General features: G+C 40.1%; 1 protein-coding gene across 2 annotated transcripts in view; it reads left to right on the plus strand.

The window, feature by feature from the left end:
• The window catches only part of LOC125709938 (uncharacterized), an 83,118-nt gene that overhangs the window by 18,844 nt on the left and 45,185 nt on the right, over positions 1–19,089 (plus strand). For both annotated transcript variants that reach the window (XM_048979012.1, XM_048979011.1), the window contains exons 6-11: positions 4,551–4,997; positions 5,752–6,189; positions 6,591–6,623; positions 11,454–11,900; positions 15,591–16,037; positions 16,953–17,009. In XM_048979012.1, coding sequence (XP_048834969.1) covers positions 4,551–4,997; positions 5,752–6,189; positions 6,591–6,623; positions 11,454–11,900; positions 15,591–16,037; positions 16,953–17,009 — 1,869 coding nt within the window. The remainder of the gene's footprint in view (positions 1–4,550; positions 4,998–5,751; positions 6,190–6,590; positions 6,624–11,453; positions 11,901–15,590; positions 16,038–16,952; positions 17,010–19,089) is intronic.

The following is a 19,089-nucleotide window of genomic DNA, read 5'->3' on the forward strand; positions in this document are numbered from 1 at the left end:
ATGTATTTCAAGCATTGTCGACAGAAAAAAGTAGTAACTGTCACATTTGTAACATTTTGTAAAAGGTTATTAATATCAATGTATGGTTTGCATTTTAAATACCACAATAAACAAGTAATGTGATTTTTTTTGCCTGCTTAAGGCAAAAAAAAAGTTCAAATTACATTACAATGATGTAGGTTCAGTCCTGAGTATGACGTTAAACTGCATCCTGCCTTGCAATTGGTCCTTCAACTTGCAGGGAAATAATTTTTGGAGTCTGGTGGCGGGATTGAAGAAGGGGAATGGGGGAAAGCCTTCTGGAGCCCCATCCCCGGCCAAGTCAAAACTGTAAGAGAGCTAATAGGGTCAGGCCTGTTGGAGGTCAGGGCTGGTGTGGTGCTGAGGCATCATCTGCTGTACGGCGGCACTTGAGTCCCAGTTTGAGATGACCCATCTGGGTAGGTACATAGAACGTCTGGTCTCTCTGGCAAGATGACCATCATCCTGTGCTGTCAGGGGAGCTTCATAAACTCTGGGTTTTATCCCAACTGACCGGAAAGTGGTACTTGTAGTCCTAATCTGGAAAAGGAAGGGTGATTGCCTGGATTGCGGCAACTACAGAGGGATAGCACTGCTTTCAGTGCCGGGTTAGGTTCTTGCCAGGGTCATCCTTAACAGGATCTGTGATCACTTGCTTGCCTGTCAGCAACTGGAGAAGTCTGGTTTTATGCCTAAGAAGTCTACCATCGACCGTATCCTTGCACTGAGGGTTCTCATCGAGTGTAAGTGCGAATATTGGCAGAGGTTCTTTGCAGCCTTTCTCGATTTTCATAAAACTTTTGACTCAGTTGATCAAGTTGCCCTGTGGGACATCCTGAGACTTTGTGGAATCTCCCCGAAGATGCTGGATGTCATGGCCAGCCTGTACACTGGTACTGTGAGTGCTGTGCAGAGTGGAGTTCTTCCCAGTTGATTCTGGAGTTTGCCAGGGGTGTGTTCTTTCTCCTATTCTGTTTCATGCTTGTATGGACTGGGTGTTGGGCAAGGTCGTCGGGTCCAGCGGCTGTGGGGTGTCCGCTGGTGAAGAAAGATTTACTGATGTTGACTTTGCTGACAACGCTGTGATCTTAGCAGAGTCAATGGAAGCCCTGATCAGGTGCCCTGATTGCTGGTGTCCTGGTTAAAGACCAAGATCCAGGCATTTAATGACTTTTTAGGCACAACCATCAGTAGTGTGTCTGTCTGAGGGGAGAATGTCGACCTTGTTGAGAGATTTACCTACTTCGGCAGCGACATTCATGTCTCTGGTGACTCTTCCTATCAGTCAACAGACGGATTGGAAGAGCATGGGGGGTCACAAGGTCACTGGAAAGGGGTGTGTGGCACTCTCAATGTCATTACAAGAGAACAAAGGTCCAAGTCTTAAGAGTCTTGGTGCTCCCTGTCTAGCTGTATGTCTGTGAGACATGGACGCTATCCAGTGACCTGAAATGAAGATTGGACACCTTTGGCACTGTGTCTCTTCAGAGAATCTTTGGGTACCACTGATTTGACTTTGTGTAACAAGCAACGAGCAGTTGCTCAGGGAGTCTCGAATGAGGGGGATTACCTGCATTGTGACGGAGCGTCAGTTATGGCATTATGGCTATATGGCAATTTTCCCTGAGTATGATCCGGCTTGCAGGATCCTCATTGCTGAGGACCCGTGAGTCTGGACCCCATGTAACATCTGGCTGTGACAGATAGATGGCCATTTACGGAGGGTGGGACAGCACCACATGTTGGACAGGGGGGTTGCCAACTGGGATCCCAAGGTGTTTTATCATATATTGGGTGTGGCAATGCACTGTAAAAGTGCATGGTCCCCAACCAGACTCGACCTGATTAATTTATTGAATATTGTCACGAAGCACTCTCCAAAGTGATTAGGCTATGTTGTACTTGTTACAGAAAATCCTCCATAAATATGCAAGTAATGTAAATGTCATGAGCATTACAGCACAGGAACTCTCTAATCAGTATTAGTATTTAAAATACACAATATACCTCTATAAAGGTGGCTATGTTTATCATTTTATTTTAATATAACTCATATTAATCATTTCAAATAAATTTCCTACCTACGTGACCAGAAAACTTATGATTCCTTCCTATAAACTAAAAAAACGTGTATAATCCTTTCACTGCAAAGTATATAATGATTTTCTTATCATTGTGTATATGAAAATCCATTTAGATCAAACACTAACTCTCAGACTGCCATATCCTTCCGAATAAGCGCACTTGTATGCATATATTTTAACACATCTTTTAAAAAACAGCACAACATAATTTGAATAACACCACTCCCCTGCTTCCTTATATATTACAGCTAACAATCACAGACAAGTATGAAGTTATCAAAACAAACTGGGTGATAACAACATCATAATTCAAACCCAATAAACAGAAATCAACTGAGTCTAAGTGGCCACTTAGTTACATAACTACCTTACACAAATAAAATATGACACAAAGGGATACATATACGCTGGCAACAGATAGCCGCAGTAATTGTGAGATAGATTTGGCTAAATGTGGGAACTCTGGTTATATTGTCTCCTCAGTAAATGCTACACTTGGTGAGAATGCTAATCACACCTACCATGTGGGAGTTCTGAATACAGTGTCTTCCTGTCATGTGGCCCCCTCATCAGGTGGTAGTCCTTTCTTTTTAAGCACTAACTAAACACGAACCAATAGCTGAAAGTGTTGTTTTTCTTAAGGAATCTGTAAATGCTGTTTTTTTACTAGAGGGTTGTGATAATTATCTCTTTCAAAATGTACTAATAGATAATTCGACAGGAAGTTCCCTAAACAGTCAATTTGGAATTTAAGGGTGGGGTTGTTAAGTCTCTGTGCTAAACAAGGTGGCAGCGCGTTCCAACGAGGCAAAATTTGTCTAACTTTCCATTTTTTACAACATTATACACTGTAACCATTCTCAGTTTAAGAATATGACAATGGCTGCGGAAGTTGCAATCTAAAAAAAACAGTGACAGGAGCAGAGACCAAATTCTTTTTTCCGTTTATTTGTTTGATCAGATCAAAGGGGGGAGTCTCTCCCAATTCTGAAAATAGCCTTCTTGAGCATCATTTACACAGTTCTTCTTACAGTTACTTGATTGTCATTGGTTAGTCATAAAATCAGATTTCACTGGATAGTCTGTGAGTGATCTGATACACTCCTGTTAAGTTTACATATTCTGATTGGTTTCCCACTCCCCAGGCATCAGCCATCTGTCTGTTTTCCTTCAACCCATCAGGCCCTGGTTATTTCATACTCAAAGTGTTAAGCACATTATTATTATTTGATGTTAATCAGCTGATTACCCTTTGTGTAGCATCAACACCAGTCCATTCGTCAAAACCATTCCATCTCCCATGTCTCTAGCCTTGGACAGTGGATAATTGCTCTAGTAATCAACTATTGGCACCTGCAGTATCTGAGGCAGCCATCAATACCTGCTTCATCTGTGCCCCCTATTTTGGGTCATGGTACCCCAACAACACAACAAAATCTCCTCTTCGTTTACTTAGATTATATTTTCCCAACAAAAATGGAGTAAATGTCAAGCCAAATTAATAAATGGAATAAATGCCAATGTAAATGTGACCTAACCTATCTGAAGAAAGTTATAATGAGGCTAAAACTGCCAAAACTTATAATTTCCAACTTTGCTTTCATATGGTGCCAGCTGTTTCATGTCTAACTCTGGTCGTTGTGAGTATTGATGTCAGGGTCTGTCCTAGCCAAGGTGGCATTCTAGGAAAGCATCATCACTGGCGCTCTCCGTCAAAGGCAAAGTGAAATTGGCTGCTCTCTCATAAACTGGCACCCAATACAGCTGCCTATGTTACCGGTAGGATTTACAGCCCTGATAGCTATTGTATAAATAGTTATGCATGAAGAAATCTGTGATTTACTGGAGGATTATTGCAATAGAAAAAAAACATGAATGAAGAAAGTTTATAACCCCTTGCTGAAGGATACTTGTGCTACAACCGTTTCTTACAAAATAAAGTAGAGTAAGTTCTACAAATCTGATTTGCACATTTTTCCTTCTGCCACAATTAGTGTGATCACCCATTTAATATTCTTATTAAATGTCAATATCTTATATTAACAGACAGAGCTCATAAGTACAAATAAATGTGAAAGGCATTACAGCTTAATGCATATTTTATCTTACTTTTGTACTTATGTGTCAAGAGCATGGGGCTGAAGCCCGGAAGGAATCCAAATGAGTACCAAATTATTTGTTGAGCTCTGAGGTTTCAACAGCCATGCTCTCAGATAGAGAACCCTCTGACAGATTAGCTCAGATTAGTTCCAGATGTCTTAAGATCTTTGCAGCACTCCTGCATTTGGATATCTCTTACTGTATGTCGTTTTCTTGTCTCTTTTTCATCACCTTGACCCATGAGAAAAGCAGATAGAACCGATAGCATTTAATGAGTTGTCAACATGTATGTTACATACAGAAGTGAGGCAATTTTCCTGAACCATTATTCCTGTTGTGTTGCAGATTGCCTGTAAAGTATTTCAATTCAAATGAAGCCATCGAGTTCATGGTCAATCTCTTCAATCAAGCAGCAGAGTGTGACATAAAGACAGGAGAGAAGAAACTGCAGTTCCTTTCATCAGTCTGCAGTTATTCCTCTTTCCCATTTGTTGGTCACAGAAGCAGTAACGATTATTCAAAAAAACAGAGTGACTTTCTGCTGGATCTGTATTCATTTTTGAAAGATTCTAAGAAACCATCATATAAGCATGTTCTGCTGGCATTGCAGCCAGTTTATGAATCAGCTCCTGCATTCTGGGTTATCGACCTCTCTAAGAGGAAGGCGTCCATCCTCCTTGAAGTGCTGGAACTCCAGACAGTGAAGAAACCAGTAAAGCTTGTTGGCTGGTCAAATGAAAAGACTGAGATAAGGAGTTTTCTCCAGTGTCTGCCCTACGTTTCTCAGCTGCGGTAAGGAGTTTTAATTTTATAATGAGAGCAGGTTTACTAGTTGATTGCCCTCTGTGGAAGTACAAAATTGTACAGACCTAAAAAGCCATAAAAGTCATTTTCAAAGGGAAAGTATTTTTACAGTACAGCAGCATGATAGCTCAGTAGGTTACGTTGTTCCCTCACACTTCCACAGCTGGAGATACAAATCCCGCCCACTGCCAACTGACCTAATCATTTGCAAATTGTTCCTCCAGCTGTTCAGTTTTTTTACCACTAACTTTTCCAGACTCATATTGCCCCCACCCAACTTTTTTGAGACGTGTTTCTGTCATGAAATTCAAAATGAGCCAATATTTTTCATGAAATAGCTAAATATCTCATTTTAAACATTTGATATGTTTTATATGTTCTGTTGTGAATAAAATATGATTTTATGAGATTTCTATATCATTCCATTTTGTTGATATTTATAATTTGCACAACGTCCCAACTTTTTTGGAATTGGGGCTGTAGTTTCTCGTAAAATGCATTTTCAGGTTCCTGAAATAATGGATTTTTGGAGATACACATTATTCTTTGGACAGCCACGAGATATTTCTTACTTCTGGATATCTGTTAAACCAGTTCTTCTCAACTCATTTTCATCATCTCAACACTTGAGAGGAGCAGGTGGAACAGATAGCATTTAATGAATTTAATAGCATTTAATGTCATCATGTATGTTCAATACAAAACATAATTTTCCAAAACCCTTCTCCTAACTGTGTTATAGATGGTCTAAATGCCATTTCAACTCAAAAGAAGCCATCAAATTCATGATCAGTCAAGCAGCAGAGTGTGACAGAGAGACAGGAGAGAAGAAACTGCAGCTCCTCTCATCAGTCTGCAGTTATTCCTCTTTCCCTTTTGCTGGTGACACAAACACTGATGATGATTTAAAAAAGCAGAGTGAATTTCTGCTGGATCTGTACTCATTTTTGAAGGATTCTGACCATCCATCATATAAGCAGGTTGTGCTGGCATTGCAGCCAGTTTATCAATCAGCTCCTGCAGTCTGGGTTATAGACCTCTCTGAAAGGAAGGCATCCATCCTCCTTGAAGTGCTGGAATTCCAGACAGTGAAGAAACCAGTAAAGCTTGTTGGCTGGTCAGATGAAGAGAATGAACAAAGCAACTTTTTGCAATGTCTGCCAAATGTTTCTGAACTGGGGTAAGTGTTTTTGTAAAGAATTTCCCTGTTAGAAAGCAAATGCTACATAGAATTAACTTATGTTATGACATATTCTAAACATACATTGTATGAATTGATGTAAAACAAAAGATATTTAAATGCATTCCACTGTGGAATATTAAGTTTATCTGCTGTCCGAAGAGCTGTGGTGTCAATGCTATACTTCTCCTAGATCTTTTGCCTGTTCATGATATTCACAACCTGCTCTTCCTTTTTATACATATTCTAAAAAAGGTTAATGTAAGAACATCAGAAGGTAAAAATGACTGATCTGTAAAGTCATCATTGGTGTTCTTGATTTCAACAAGATATTTGCAACGTTTTTAAAGTTAATTGTAAGTTTATGTTTAATTTTGTTCACCTTGTTGGTTAATTTCCAGATTTTCTCAGGACAATCTCTCTCCTTTTCAGAGGTATGTATACATCACATTCTTTTGATAATATGGTTAATTTGATGGTCTTTGTGGTGCTTTTAATATTATGCTAGAGAAAAGCCTTTCAAAATATACAAGTTATGTAAATGCCATACACATCACAGGACAGAAATTATATCTGCTCAGTATTATTGTTTTAAACTGTAAGATATCACACTACTTAGCAGGCCGTATTTGCATTTTCATTTAAATTAACTCAAATAATTGAAATGGTAGTCATTTCATGTACATTTTAAACCAGAAAAAATCTATATCATTGTCTAAAAATGATATCACTTCACAGTACATAATGCCTTGTTTTTCAGCCTCTCACATCTTTCTGAAAAAAACACACTTCTGTACACCTATTTTATAAATATCTGTAATGATCCGTGTGAAGGGCGAGCGAGCAGGGTGCGGGGAAGCAGGATCAGAGAGACAGAAATCCACAGGATGGGGTTTATTGGAACAGACTGGTAACCACACAGTACAAACGTTAATGACAAACCTGGGGAAACAGACTTGAACGCGGACTAAATACAAGACATGATTTCAGAATAAAGGCAAGAGAGCTGATAAGATGGGAATTGACATGGGGTTAACGAGGTGGGTGTGGTCCACGAGAGGGCTGGACAGAGGGATGTGACAATATGGCTGAATAACACAATATTATTCTTATTTAACAAAAAATTGAGACATGAAGTAAGTCAAACAGTATTTCCTTGTCTGTATAATCTAAAACAAACCATCCTCTGGCCCAAAAATAGAGCCTGTAGGTCTCTTTATGCGTTTCTGAAAAGTTATCCTTAAAATCAAAACAAATCAAATCTGTCTAAAGGTTATATAGATTAGCAAATTGTTTTAGAACTTTTTGTTATGATCTCCAAATTTTCCTACATTTCATTAACCTTGTTCCTATGGTGCTAAATCAGAATCAATAGTCAAGTGTTGTGTTACACTACAGTAGGTGAGATGGAACACTCAAGGGAAGTTATATTGAACAAACAAAATGGTTTTTATTATGCAGAAGAAATTACAAAGCAGAACAGAACTGGGGCAAGAAACAAATGGAGCCACAGGGGGGTTGAAACGGGAGGACTGCGCTGGTAAAGCACTCAGGCAAACAAGTTTAGCGCTGTTAATGACTGGACTGGGGAGCACAAGACTGAATAGTACTTGTATACAAGGACTAACAAGGGAGCACAGAAGAGGTAGTTGTAATGAATCGCAGAAGTGCAGAAACAAGGGCAGGACTGGAGGCATCGAGGGACAAGAACAAGAGAGTTCTGAGGGGCCTGTGGGACAGGAGGGACCCGAGGGGCCTGCAGGTTAATGTAAGAACCCCCGAGGGGTAGGACGGCTCCAAGGAGACTGCATGGCAGGAGGGCTCTGAGGGGACTGCATGGCAAGAGCGTGTAGCAGTCTCCTTCCTTACAGCTGATGGGCCCAGATGGTGTATCCCTGTCTTCCCCTCCTAGACATGGAGACATGGTCCCTCTTCTGGATGTTGTGTCAGATAAGAGCTAGGTGCTCCTCAAGGTCATGAACCTTGACCATGAGTGAGTCCACCAGCTGACATTGTTCGCAGATGAAGTTTGACTGGATACAAGCAACCAGAAGGTCAGATAACTTGCAAACACAGCACTGAGCTGGTCCCATAATTACTATGACCCCATCCTTTACCTCCAGCCCAGTATATTTATGTTAAGTTTTTACTTTTAATTGATTTAATTAACTTATAGTTAATACAATAAAGTCCTGAGTACAACAAAACAGTAAAATAACGTTTATGTTACAACAGAACTTTTTCATTATTTGATAGGGTAAGAGAGATAACCTTTAAAATTAAATTTAGAAAAAAACCAGATTAACTACAGTCATGCCCAAAAGTTTTAAGAATGACACAAATATTGGTTTTCACAAAGTCTGCTGCTTCAGTGTTTATGACGGCAATTTACATATACTTCAGAATGTTATGAAGAGTGATCAGATGAATTGCAATTAATAGCAAACTCTCTCTTTGCCATGAAAAGGTACTTAATCCCAAAAAACCCATTTCAGCTGTGCCACAAAAGTACCTGCTGAAATCATTTCAGTGATTTTCTCGTTAACGCAGGTGAGAGTGTTGATGAGGACAAGGCCGGAGATCACTCCGTCATGCTGATTGAATTAGAATTGCAGACTGGATGCTTTAAAAGGAAGGTGGTGTTTGAAATCATTGTTTGTCCTCTGTTAACCTTGGTTACCTGCAAGGAAACATGTGCAGTCATCACTGCTTTGCACAAAAAGGGTTTCACAGGCACGGATATTGCTTCTTGTAAGAGCCAGGACCGTCTCCTAAAGTTGATTCAGCTGTGGGATCGGGGCACCAACAGTGCAGAGCTTGCTCAGGAATGGTAGCAGGCAGGTATGAGTGCATCTGCCCGCACAGTCAGGTGAAGACTTTTGGAGGATGGCCTGGTGTCAAGACAGGCAGCAGTGAAGTCACTTCCCTCCAAGAAAAACATCAGGGACAGACTGATATTCTGTAAAAGGTGTAGGGATTGGACTGCTGAGGATTGGGGTAAAGTAATTTTCTCTGATGAATCCCCTTTGCAATTGTTTGGGGCATCCAGTAAAAAGATTGTCCGTAGAAGAAAAGGGGAGTGCTACCATCAGTCCTGTGTCATGCCAACAGTAAAGCATCCTGAGACCATTCATGTGTGGGGTTGCTTCTCAGCCAAGGAAGTGGGCCTAAGAACACAGCTATGAATAAAGGATGGTACCAAAATATCTTCTGAGAGCAACTTCTCCCAACCATCCAAGAACAGTTTGATGATAAACTATGCCTTTTCCAGCATGATGGAGTACAGTGCCATAAGGCAAAAATAACTAAGTGGCTCAGGGAACAAAACATCGACATTTTGGATCTATGACCAGGAAATTCTCCAGACCTTAATACCATTCAGAACTTGTGGTCAGTCCTCAATAGGCAGGTAGACAAACAAAACCCCACAAATTTTGACAAACTCCAAACATTGATTATGCAAGATTGTGCTGCCATCAGTCAGGATTTGGCCCAAAGGGTGATTGACATCATGCCAGGGTGAATTGCAGAGGTCTTGAAAAAGAAGGGCCAACACTGCAAATATTGACTCCTTGCATAAACGTAATGTAATTGTCAATAAAAACCTTTGCCACTTATGAGATGCTTGTAATTATACTTCAGTATACAATAGAAACATCTGCCAAAAAGTTCTACAAACACTGAAGCAGCAAACTTTGTGAAAATCAATACTTGTGTCATTCTCAAAACCTTTGGCCAGAACTATATTACTTACCAGAGAGTAACTTCTTACTGAACCATGTATAGCTAAAATAAAGAAAAGCTGCTCTTGGTGGGCCACAAAACCAAAAAAAAATCTCACAGCAGGCTACTGCTGGAGTGGGAAAAAAAGTGGAAAATGTCCTCCTGGCCCCGACTGGTGACGACGACTGAGCCAAGCAACTGACCTTTATCAGCATTAGTTAACATTACCAGTGTTAGATAATACTACCCTGCGGGTGTTTGTTTAGAAGTTATGAAGTTCATAAAGCGCCGCTCAAGTGACACCTGCAGTTGTAAGTCACTCTTGGTAACACTAACACTGTTTATGAACAGGGACAGGCAAGTGCTTACACGGAATGGAAAAAAAAAAATAGCCACCGACATAAACTGTACTAGCACACAAACACACAGTTATACTCCCAAACAACTGCTGCAATGCATGCACAACACGAGTGTACACAACATCTACACCTCTCTCTCAGTGCAACAATCTCAGCAGCCTATGTGCTCCCAGCCAGCAGCCAGCCTGAACTAGGGAACACAGGACTCGGAAGCACACTTATACTGGATTTATGAGGGAGCACATGAGGGGTACCTGGAGTAATACACACGAGGACTGAAACAAGAGGCAAGATAAATGATCAATAGGTATGGCTCATTAGGGAGAGCACTACGGCCTTGGAGTTCCTCCCAACCACGGGATTAGTTCTCAGTTCCAGGGTGGTGACTAAAAGGGAAAAGACATTCTCTGCCTGAAAACAAAGTGGCACATGTGGCACTGGCAGCTCCTTTGATCCCCAAAGCCAAGGAACTCAGGAAATCCAGTCTGCTGGATGCAGGGAGACGTGTGAGCCAAAGCAGAAGCACAGGCTGCTGGGGTTGTTTAGGAGTCCTGTCATTCTGTTGTGTCTCGAGAAATAGAATACTAAGTGGACTGGGGCTTAGAAAGGGCTCAGGCAACTGCAGGAAATGATGTCAATGACAGGACTGGGGAACACAGGGCTGGGAAGCACATATGTACAGTACATACGAAAAGTTTTCGGTAACACTTAAAACAGTCATGTAAATGCATTACACATAGTCTGATAATGCATTATGATGCATTCATAAAGTATTCTAATCGCGGCAATAAATATTGATAAATAGACATAACACATTATAACCATGTTCATTATGCATCATGAATGTTCTCATCTATAATACACTATAAATACCTTCATTATGCATTATACTGACCATTATAATTCATAAATGAATTATAGTTAAGCATGGGCTTCAAAGAAAGTGTTACCAAGTTTTCAAACCCCTACAAGTTGCTCAGATTATTTCCGATGTCTTAAGATCTTTGCAGCACTCCTGCATTTGGATACCTCTTACTGTATGTCGTTTTCTTGTCCCTTTTTCATCACCTTGATCCATGAGAAAAGCAGGTAGAACCAATAGCATTTAATGAGTTGTCAACATGTATGTTAAATACAGAAGTGGGGCAATTTTCCTAAACCATTATTCCTGTTGTGTTGCAGATTACCTGTAAGGTATTTCAATTCAAATGAAGCCATCAAGTTCATGGTCAGTCTCTTCAGTCAAGCAGCAGAGTGTGACATAAAGACTGGAGAGAAGAAACTGCAGCTCCTCTCATCAGTCTGCAGTTATTCCTCTTTCCCGTTTGTTGGTGACAGAAACAGTAATGATTATTCAAAAAAACAGAGTGACTTTCTGCTGGATCTGTACTCATTTTTGAAAGATTCTAAGAATCCATCATATAAGCATGTTCTGCTGGCATTGCAGCCAGTTTATCAATCAGCTCCTGCAGTCTGGGTTATCGACCTCTCTAAGAGGAAGGCGTCCATCCTCCTTGAAGTGCTGGAACTCCAGACAGTGAAGAAACCAGTAAAGCTTGTCGGCTGGTCAAATGTAGAGACTGAGATAAGGAGTTTTCTCCAGTGTCTGCCCTACGTTTCTCAGCTGGGGTAAGTTTCTGTCCTATATTTTACATCTGTGATGTTTTTTTTGCTGTATTTTAATGATCTATAATGCACGGTTTGAAGCACACAACACAAGTTCTTTTAGGGTGTGACCAACTTAATTTTGATAGTTTAATGGCGGGAAAAGTATTGCTGCACCAAGCACTTGGACCAAAGTGGTTATACTTAGTGTCATAATTAGTCATATGCGTGTCTGGGGTGTAATAGCCTATAAACCAGAGTGCCGTCTCCCATTCCTTTTAAAAGCCAGGCATATTACTATGATATTGGCAGATTTGCCAGGTAGTAGAGAAGAATGCAGTTGTATGCAAAGTAAAAGCTTGCAAGCAAACATTGAAGATTCAAGACGCAAGATGTTTATTCGTCACATACACAGTTGTACACCTGCAACATGTAGTTGTAGCAGCCCGTAGCTTGTCTGGCTATGTGTTGGAGTGTGCCCACCTGAATCCTTTTTTTTACCACGGACAATCACGGACAGAATTTAGCAGTAATACCTTTACCAGTGAATTATCAACAGGGAAATGCACAAAGGTAAGTTTAACTTTTTGCTGAAAATATATATATAAATTAAAATCATTTAAATCATTAAAATCAATTTGCCACTAAATAATCTTTGAGAACTCTAAGCATTCCTGGGGTTTTGTAATTATCACATGCGCTTTGTGAAGTCATTCTCTCAGATTTGCAGCACCTTATACAGTCAGGTCCATAAATATTGGGACATCGACACAATTCTAATCTTTTTGGCTCTATACACCACCTCAATGGATTTGAAATGGAATGAACAAGATGTGCTTTAACTGCAGACTTTCAGCTTTAATTTGAGGGTACTTACATACAAATCAGGTGAATGGTGTAGGAATTACAGCAGTTTGTATATCTGCCACCCACTTTTTAAGGGACCAAAAGTAATGGGACAAATTAACAATCATAAATCAAACTTTCACTTTTTAATATTTGGTTGCAAATCCTTTGCAGTCAATTACAGCCTGAAGTCCGGAATGCACAGGCATCATCAAACGCTGGGTTACCTCCCTAGTGATGCTCTGTCAGGCCTCTACTGCAACTGTCTTCTGTTCCTGCTTGTTCTTGGGGCATTTCCCCTTCAGTTTTGTCTTTAGCAAGTGAAATGCATGCTCAATCGGATTCAGGTCAGGTGATTGACTTGGCCATTGCATAATATTCCACTTCTTTGCCTTAAAAAACTCTTTGGTTGCTTTCGCAGTATGCTTCAGGTCATTGTCCATCTGCACCATGAAGCACCATCCAATGAGTTCTGAAGCATTTGGCTGAATATGAGCAGATGATATTTCCTGAAACACTTCAGAATTCATCCTGCTGCTTTTGTCAGCAGGCACATCATCAATAAATACAAGGGAACCAGTTCCAGTGGCAGCCATATATGCCCACGCCATGACACTACCACCACTATACTTCACTGATGATGTGGTATGTTTTGGATCATGAGCAGTTCCTTTCCTTCTCGATACTCTTCTCTTCCCATCACTCTGGTACAAGTTGATCTTTGTCTCATCTGTCCATAGGATGTTGTTCCAGAACTGTAAAGGCTTTTTTAGATGTTGTTTGCCAAACTCTAATCTGGCCTTCCTGTTTTTTAGGCTCACCAATGGTTTACATCTTTAGTTGAACCCTCTGTATTCACTCTGGTGAAGTCTTCTCTTGATTGTTGACCTTGACACACATACACCTACTTCCTGGAGAGTGTTCTTGATCTGGCCAACTGTTCTGAAGGGGTTTTTCTTCACCAGGGAAAGATTTCTTCGGTCATCCACCACAGTTGTTTTCCGTGGTCTTGCAACTCTTTTGGTGTTGCTGAGCTCACCGGTGCGATCTTTCTTTTTAAGAATGTTCCAAACAGTTGATTTGGCTACACCTAATGTATTTGCTATCTCTCTGATGGGTTTGTTTTTATTTTTCAGCCTAATGACGGCTTGCTTCACTGATAGTGATTGATCTTTGCATCTGATATTGAGAGTTGACAGCAACGGATTCCAAATGCAAATAGCACACCTGAAATGAACTCTAGACCTTTTATCTGCTCCTTGTAAATTAGATAATGAGGGAATGACACACACTTGGCCATGGAACAGCTGAGCAACCAATTGTCCCATTACTTTTGGTCCCTTAAAAACTGGGTGGCAGATATACAAACTGCTGTAATTCCTACACCGTTCACCTGATTTGTATGTAAGTACCCTCAAATTAAAGCTGAAAGTCTGCAGTTAAAGCACATCTTGTTCATTCCATTTCAAATCCATTGAGGTGGTGTATAGAGCCAAAAAGATTAGAATTGTGTCGATGTCCCAATATTTATGGACCTGACTGTATGAGCTCTAATGTAAAGAGACGCCATTTAACTGGGGTGGGACCCAGCAAGCCTCTTTTGAAGAGTTAAAGTGCCACCTGACAATAGCACTGGTGCATTCCTAACTTAATTCTTATGCCTGGCCATTGTAGAATTTTAAAATCATGCTGTCCAAGTCCTTCTGGCCCACTGACCCTCTGGTTGTTTAAAGTGGAACAGCCAGGACAATCTAAGATCTGTTCACAGGAGGAAACAATGGCCTAATAGGCAATAACTGAATTGCCTCATAAATCTAAGTACTGCAAGCAGTTTGCACCTCATGACACAGTAGCATTGTTGCGCAATCTGCAGGTTGGAGCTGGCATATGCAATGACCTTCTCTTCATGCATCTGTGACAATACAGCACCTATGCAGCAGCTTGAGGCATCGTTGTCCAAGATGAGGTCATGGAGCAACGATTTTGTTGTGTGATTCCTTTTCCAATGCCATGCATTGCAGTGTTACTTTGCCTGATTGCGGCTGTTGGGTTAGCCTGGTGCTCAGCATTAGTGAAAGTTTCTTGTTCGCATGTGAAAGCATCTTCTGCACATGCAAAATTACCTTGTGCACACACGAAAGCAAGATCATTACAATTTTTTCAGGGGTTCTGTAGGACTAGAACTTCTTTTTTATTGAACGGACTGGACCTAGTTGTTGATATGGACTGAAACAGAAGATAATTTGTTTTGCTTGTTTCTGCTGTATTTATTTCAGTATACTTTGAAAGAAGTGATGTATACTGTATAAAGAAGTGTTTTCTTTTATAATTCATCTAATCAGTTACGCAGACTTTACCTAGATAGGCTGTTATAGCTATTTCATATTTGCCCGTGTTTTTTTTAACGTATACAGTATATTGAATAGTCATGCTCTGGTGACTCAATTACTAAATTTGCATAATGTTTGCTGAGTGTCTTTCTAAATGTTGTCTAATGGTTGAAAATTAATTAATTAATTAATTAATCAATTAATTTGATACGCGTAATATAATGAAGTAGACTGGCATTAAAAGAATGCAAGAAATGATGGGCTTCCTGTCCATGGTGGTCTTCAAATATCAACATTTACAAAATGAACTATCATATCATTTATTTTTTTTGGTATCTTGATACCATACTGATATCACTATATTGAACAACAAAGGTTTGGATATCTGTAAGTCAGTTTTTCTTGACCCATTTTAATCACCTCATCCCATGAGCCAAGCAGGTAGTACGGACAAAATTTTATGAGATATGAACATGAATGTTACATACAGAAGTGATATAATATTCCTAAGCTATTCTTCTTATTATTCTTATTGCAGATTGCCTGAATGGCATTTCAGCTCACAGGAAGCCATCAAATTCCTGATCAGTCTCTTCATTCAAGCAGCAGAGTGTGACACAAAGACAGGAGAGAAGAAACTGCAGCTCCTCTCATCAGTCTGCAGTTATTCCTCTTTCCCTTTTGTTGGTGACACAAACAGTGATGATGAATCAAAAAAACAGAGCGACTTTCTGCTGGATCTGTACTCATTTTTGAAGTATTCTAATAATCCATCATATAAGCATGTTCTGCTGGCATTGCAGCCAGTTTATCAATCAGCTCCTGCAGTTTGGGTTATAGACCTCTCTAAGAGGAAGGCGTCCATCCTCCTTGAAGTGCTGGAATTCCAAATAGTGAAGAAACCAGTAAAACTTGTTGGCTGGTCACATGCTGAGACTGAGTTAAGAAGTTTTCTCAAGTGTCTGCCCTTTGTTTCCCAACTGGGGTAAGTTTATATATAAATGTGTGGATAATCCACACTGGAAGTGGTATTACTGCAAAGTGGAAGCATTTAGAAATAACAGAAACTCAGTCACGAAGTGGCAGGCAGCGAATGCAGGAAGTAACAGAGCAGAGTAGCCAATGCTGAGGTGCATACTGCATAAAAGTTGCCAATGCTCTGTTGACTCAATAACTGCAAAGTACCAAATTTCATCTGGCATTAACCCCAGCACAATAACTTCATGGAATGGGTTTCTGTAGCCTCGCATCTGCATGCAGACCTTGTATCACCAAGCACAATGCCAAACATCGGATGGAGTGGTGTAAAACTCACCACTGGACTCCAGAGCCGTAGAAACATGTTCTGTGGAGTGAAGAATCATACTTCCCTGCCATACAGTCGAATGAATGAGTTTGGGTTTGACAGATGCCAGGAGAAACGCTACCTGCCTGACTGTGTTGTGCCAACTGTAAAGTGTTGTGGAGCAGGGATAATGGTATGGGGTTGTTATTTAGGGGTTGGGCTAAGCCCCTTAGTTGCAGTTAATGTTTCAACATACCAAGACAATTTGGACAATTCTACACGTATAATTTTGTGGGGGTGGAGGGGGCCTTTCTATTCTAGCATGACTGTGCCCCAGGGCACAAAGCAAGGTTCAAAACATGGTTGGGTGAGTTTGGTGTGGTAGAACTTGACTAAATTGATGTCTATGGATTTAGAATGGGATTGTTTTGTGTTAGTAGTGAATAATTTTATTAGATATTAAAATGGGCACTTTGCTACTTGTCTAATTTGTGTACCCATGGTAATCTGCCAATTAGTTTATTGTGATGTTCACTGTAACTCTGCCTGTATTCTTCCCTCATCACTCTCATTACTCCTGATTTCATGACACACTGATCCAACTTGTTTTTGTAGGTTACATTTTCCACCAGAAACAACTTCTGGGCCAATAACTGTCCCGCTGATAAGGGGGTAAGTGTGAGTCATTTTCTGTTTCATTTTATTAACACAGCTTGTGCTGATGTCCTTTTTCTTTGGTTTAATACACTAAATATAAGGATTGGCATGTAAGTGCTTTGGAAAGAAGCATCAGTCAAATATTTTCAGTTCAATTCAGTTCATTTTTATATAGCGCCTTTCACAAGAGTTACCCCAAGGTGATTTACATGGGTGTGTTGTGATAAGTACAACATCATAAAGAGTGAATGATACAAAAACAGAGAAATGGAAAGACAAAGAAATAAAAGAAAGCCAGATGACAAAAAAAGGAGAGGAACCAAAAATTGCCAAGTAAGGAGAAAAAACACCTCTGGGGGTCCAAGGTCTACTGGCTGCCCAACCCCCCTGGGCATGCTAACATTACAGGAAAGCAAGTTTAGCATGAAATTAAGTCAAGCCAGTGTCCGTCAATGAGGTAATTCTCGACACCAGCCTGTGCAGGGTGCAGATTGAAAGCAGCATCAACAATGTTACAGTTTGTCACCTCGTCACCCTTCCATTGGACTGAACCAGGACTCCAGCTCAGACATTGCCTATCTCGAGCACTATCCGGATATGTATGAAAAAAGGCAGAGAGCATTGATGGTCAGAACATGCACTGACACATTAATTGACAAGCATTGTTACATGTTAAGTCATGGGTAGGCTAAACTGAAGTAATAGGTTTTCAGTCAATATTTAAAGGCTAGACCGATTCAGCATTCTGAACATATGCTGACAAACCATTCCACAATGTAAGAGCCCTGTAGGAGAATACTATATTGCTAACTGTCATTTCATTTATATGTCGAACAAGGAAAACAAGGTGTGTTATCAGAGGAGACAATATAGCTTGTAAACTTGAAGTTATTCTGTCATATAAGTGGGTGATAGACCTTTTAGTGCCTTATATGCAAGCAGGAGAACTTTGATGTCAGTCTGGAACCTAACAGGAAGCCAGTGCAGGGAACAAAGAGCAGGGCCTGGTTATGTCTTTGAACTTCCTGCTCCTGGTGACAATTCAAGCTGTTGCAATTTGAATATGCTGCAAGGTGTTTAATGTGCAATGTGTGCTCCCAGATAACAGAGCATTACAGTAGTCTAACCTACTGTATGCAAAGGCATGCAGCATTTTCTCAGCGTCTTAATTAGTAAGGAATTGTCATAGTTTGGTAATTTTGCATAGTTGCATAGGGAAAAGTTCAGCCTCTTAGAGTGAAGTATGGAGATTATAGCATTCCTATCAGCAGAGTTGCTTCCAAACAACATACCCTCAGTTTTCTGAGTATTTAATGTTAAAAAAATTTCAGTCATCCAGGACTTTACATCCTTAAACCAATTAGCTAAAAGGACAGTAGGTACAGTGTCATTAGCCATTAATGTATTTGAGTGTCATAATAAATCATAGGGAGTTTCTCTCATTTAGGTGACGTCATACTAATCTGCTCCTCCATAGTCAAACAGGGTCGCTGAATCACAAAGGTGATTAGAAAATGATGAGAAGGACTTATGTAATGGACATATAGACACATGGTGAACATAAACTCTGTGAGTGATAATTAAGTCTAGTATATAGCCATGTACATGCGTGGTCCCGTTACGTGCTGATAACATCCAACAGAGTCCAGGAGGGGCAGGAAACTTTTGCTGAGAGCATCAGTCTCTATGTCCACATGTATATTGAAATCTCCAAGCATTATAATATTGTCTAAGTTAATAACTAAGTTAGTAAGAATTTCTGCTAATTCAGTCAGAAATAAAGTGTTTGGTCCAGGTGGTCTGTATACTGTAAGGACATAGATGGGCAGCTCAGATATCATTTGAATTAGCATGGGTTCAAAAGTTGTTAAATCTTTTGTAATTGTGTGTTCATTTTTTTAACAATGAGTTAAAAATAGCTGTAAGGCCTCCTCCATGGCCAGAGTCATGTGGTTTCTGTACAAAACCAAATACTTCAGATGAAGCTTCAACAAGAAGGAATAGTGTTTATGGGTCTGAGCTAGGCTTCTGTTGAAAAACACAGCTCTGCACCAGTGTCAAACATCCTGTTATTGAGAAGAAGTGATTTGTGTGC

This window comes from Brienomyrus brachyistius, chromosome 16, assembly GCF_023856365.1.
Source record: "Brienomyrus brachyistius isolate T26 chromosome 16, BBRACH_0.4, whole genome shotgun sequence".
Taxonomy (NCBI): domain Eukaryota; kingdom Metazoa; phylum Chordata; class Actinopteri; order Osteoglossiformes; family Mormyridae; genus Brienomyrus; species Brienomyrus brachyistius.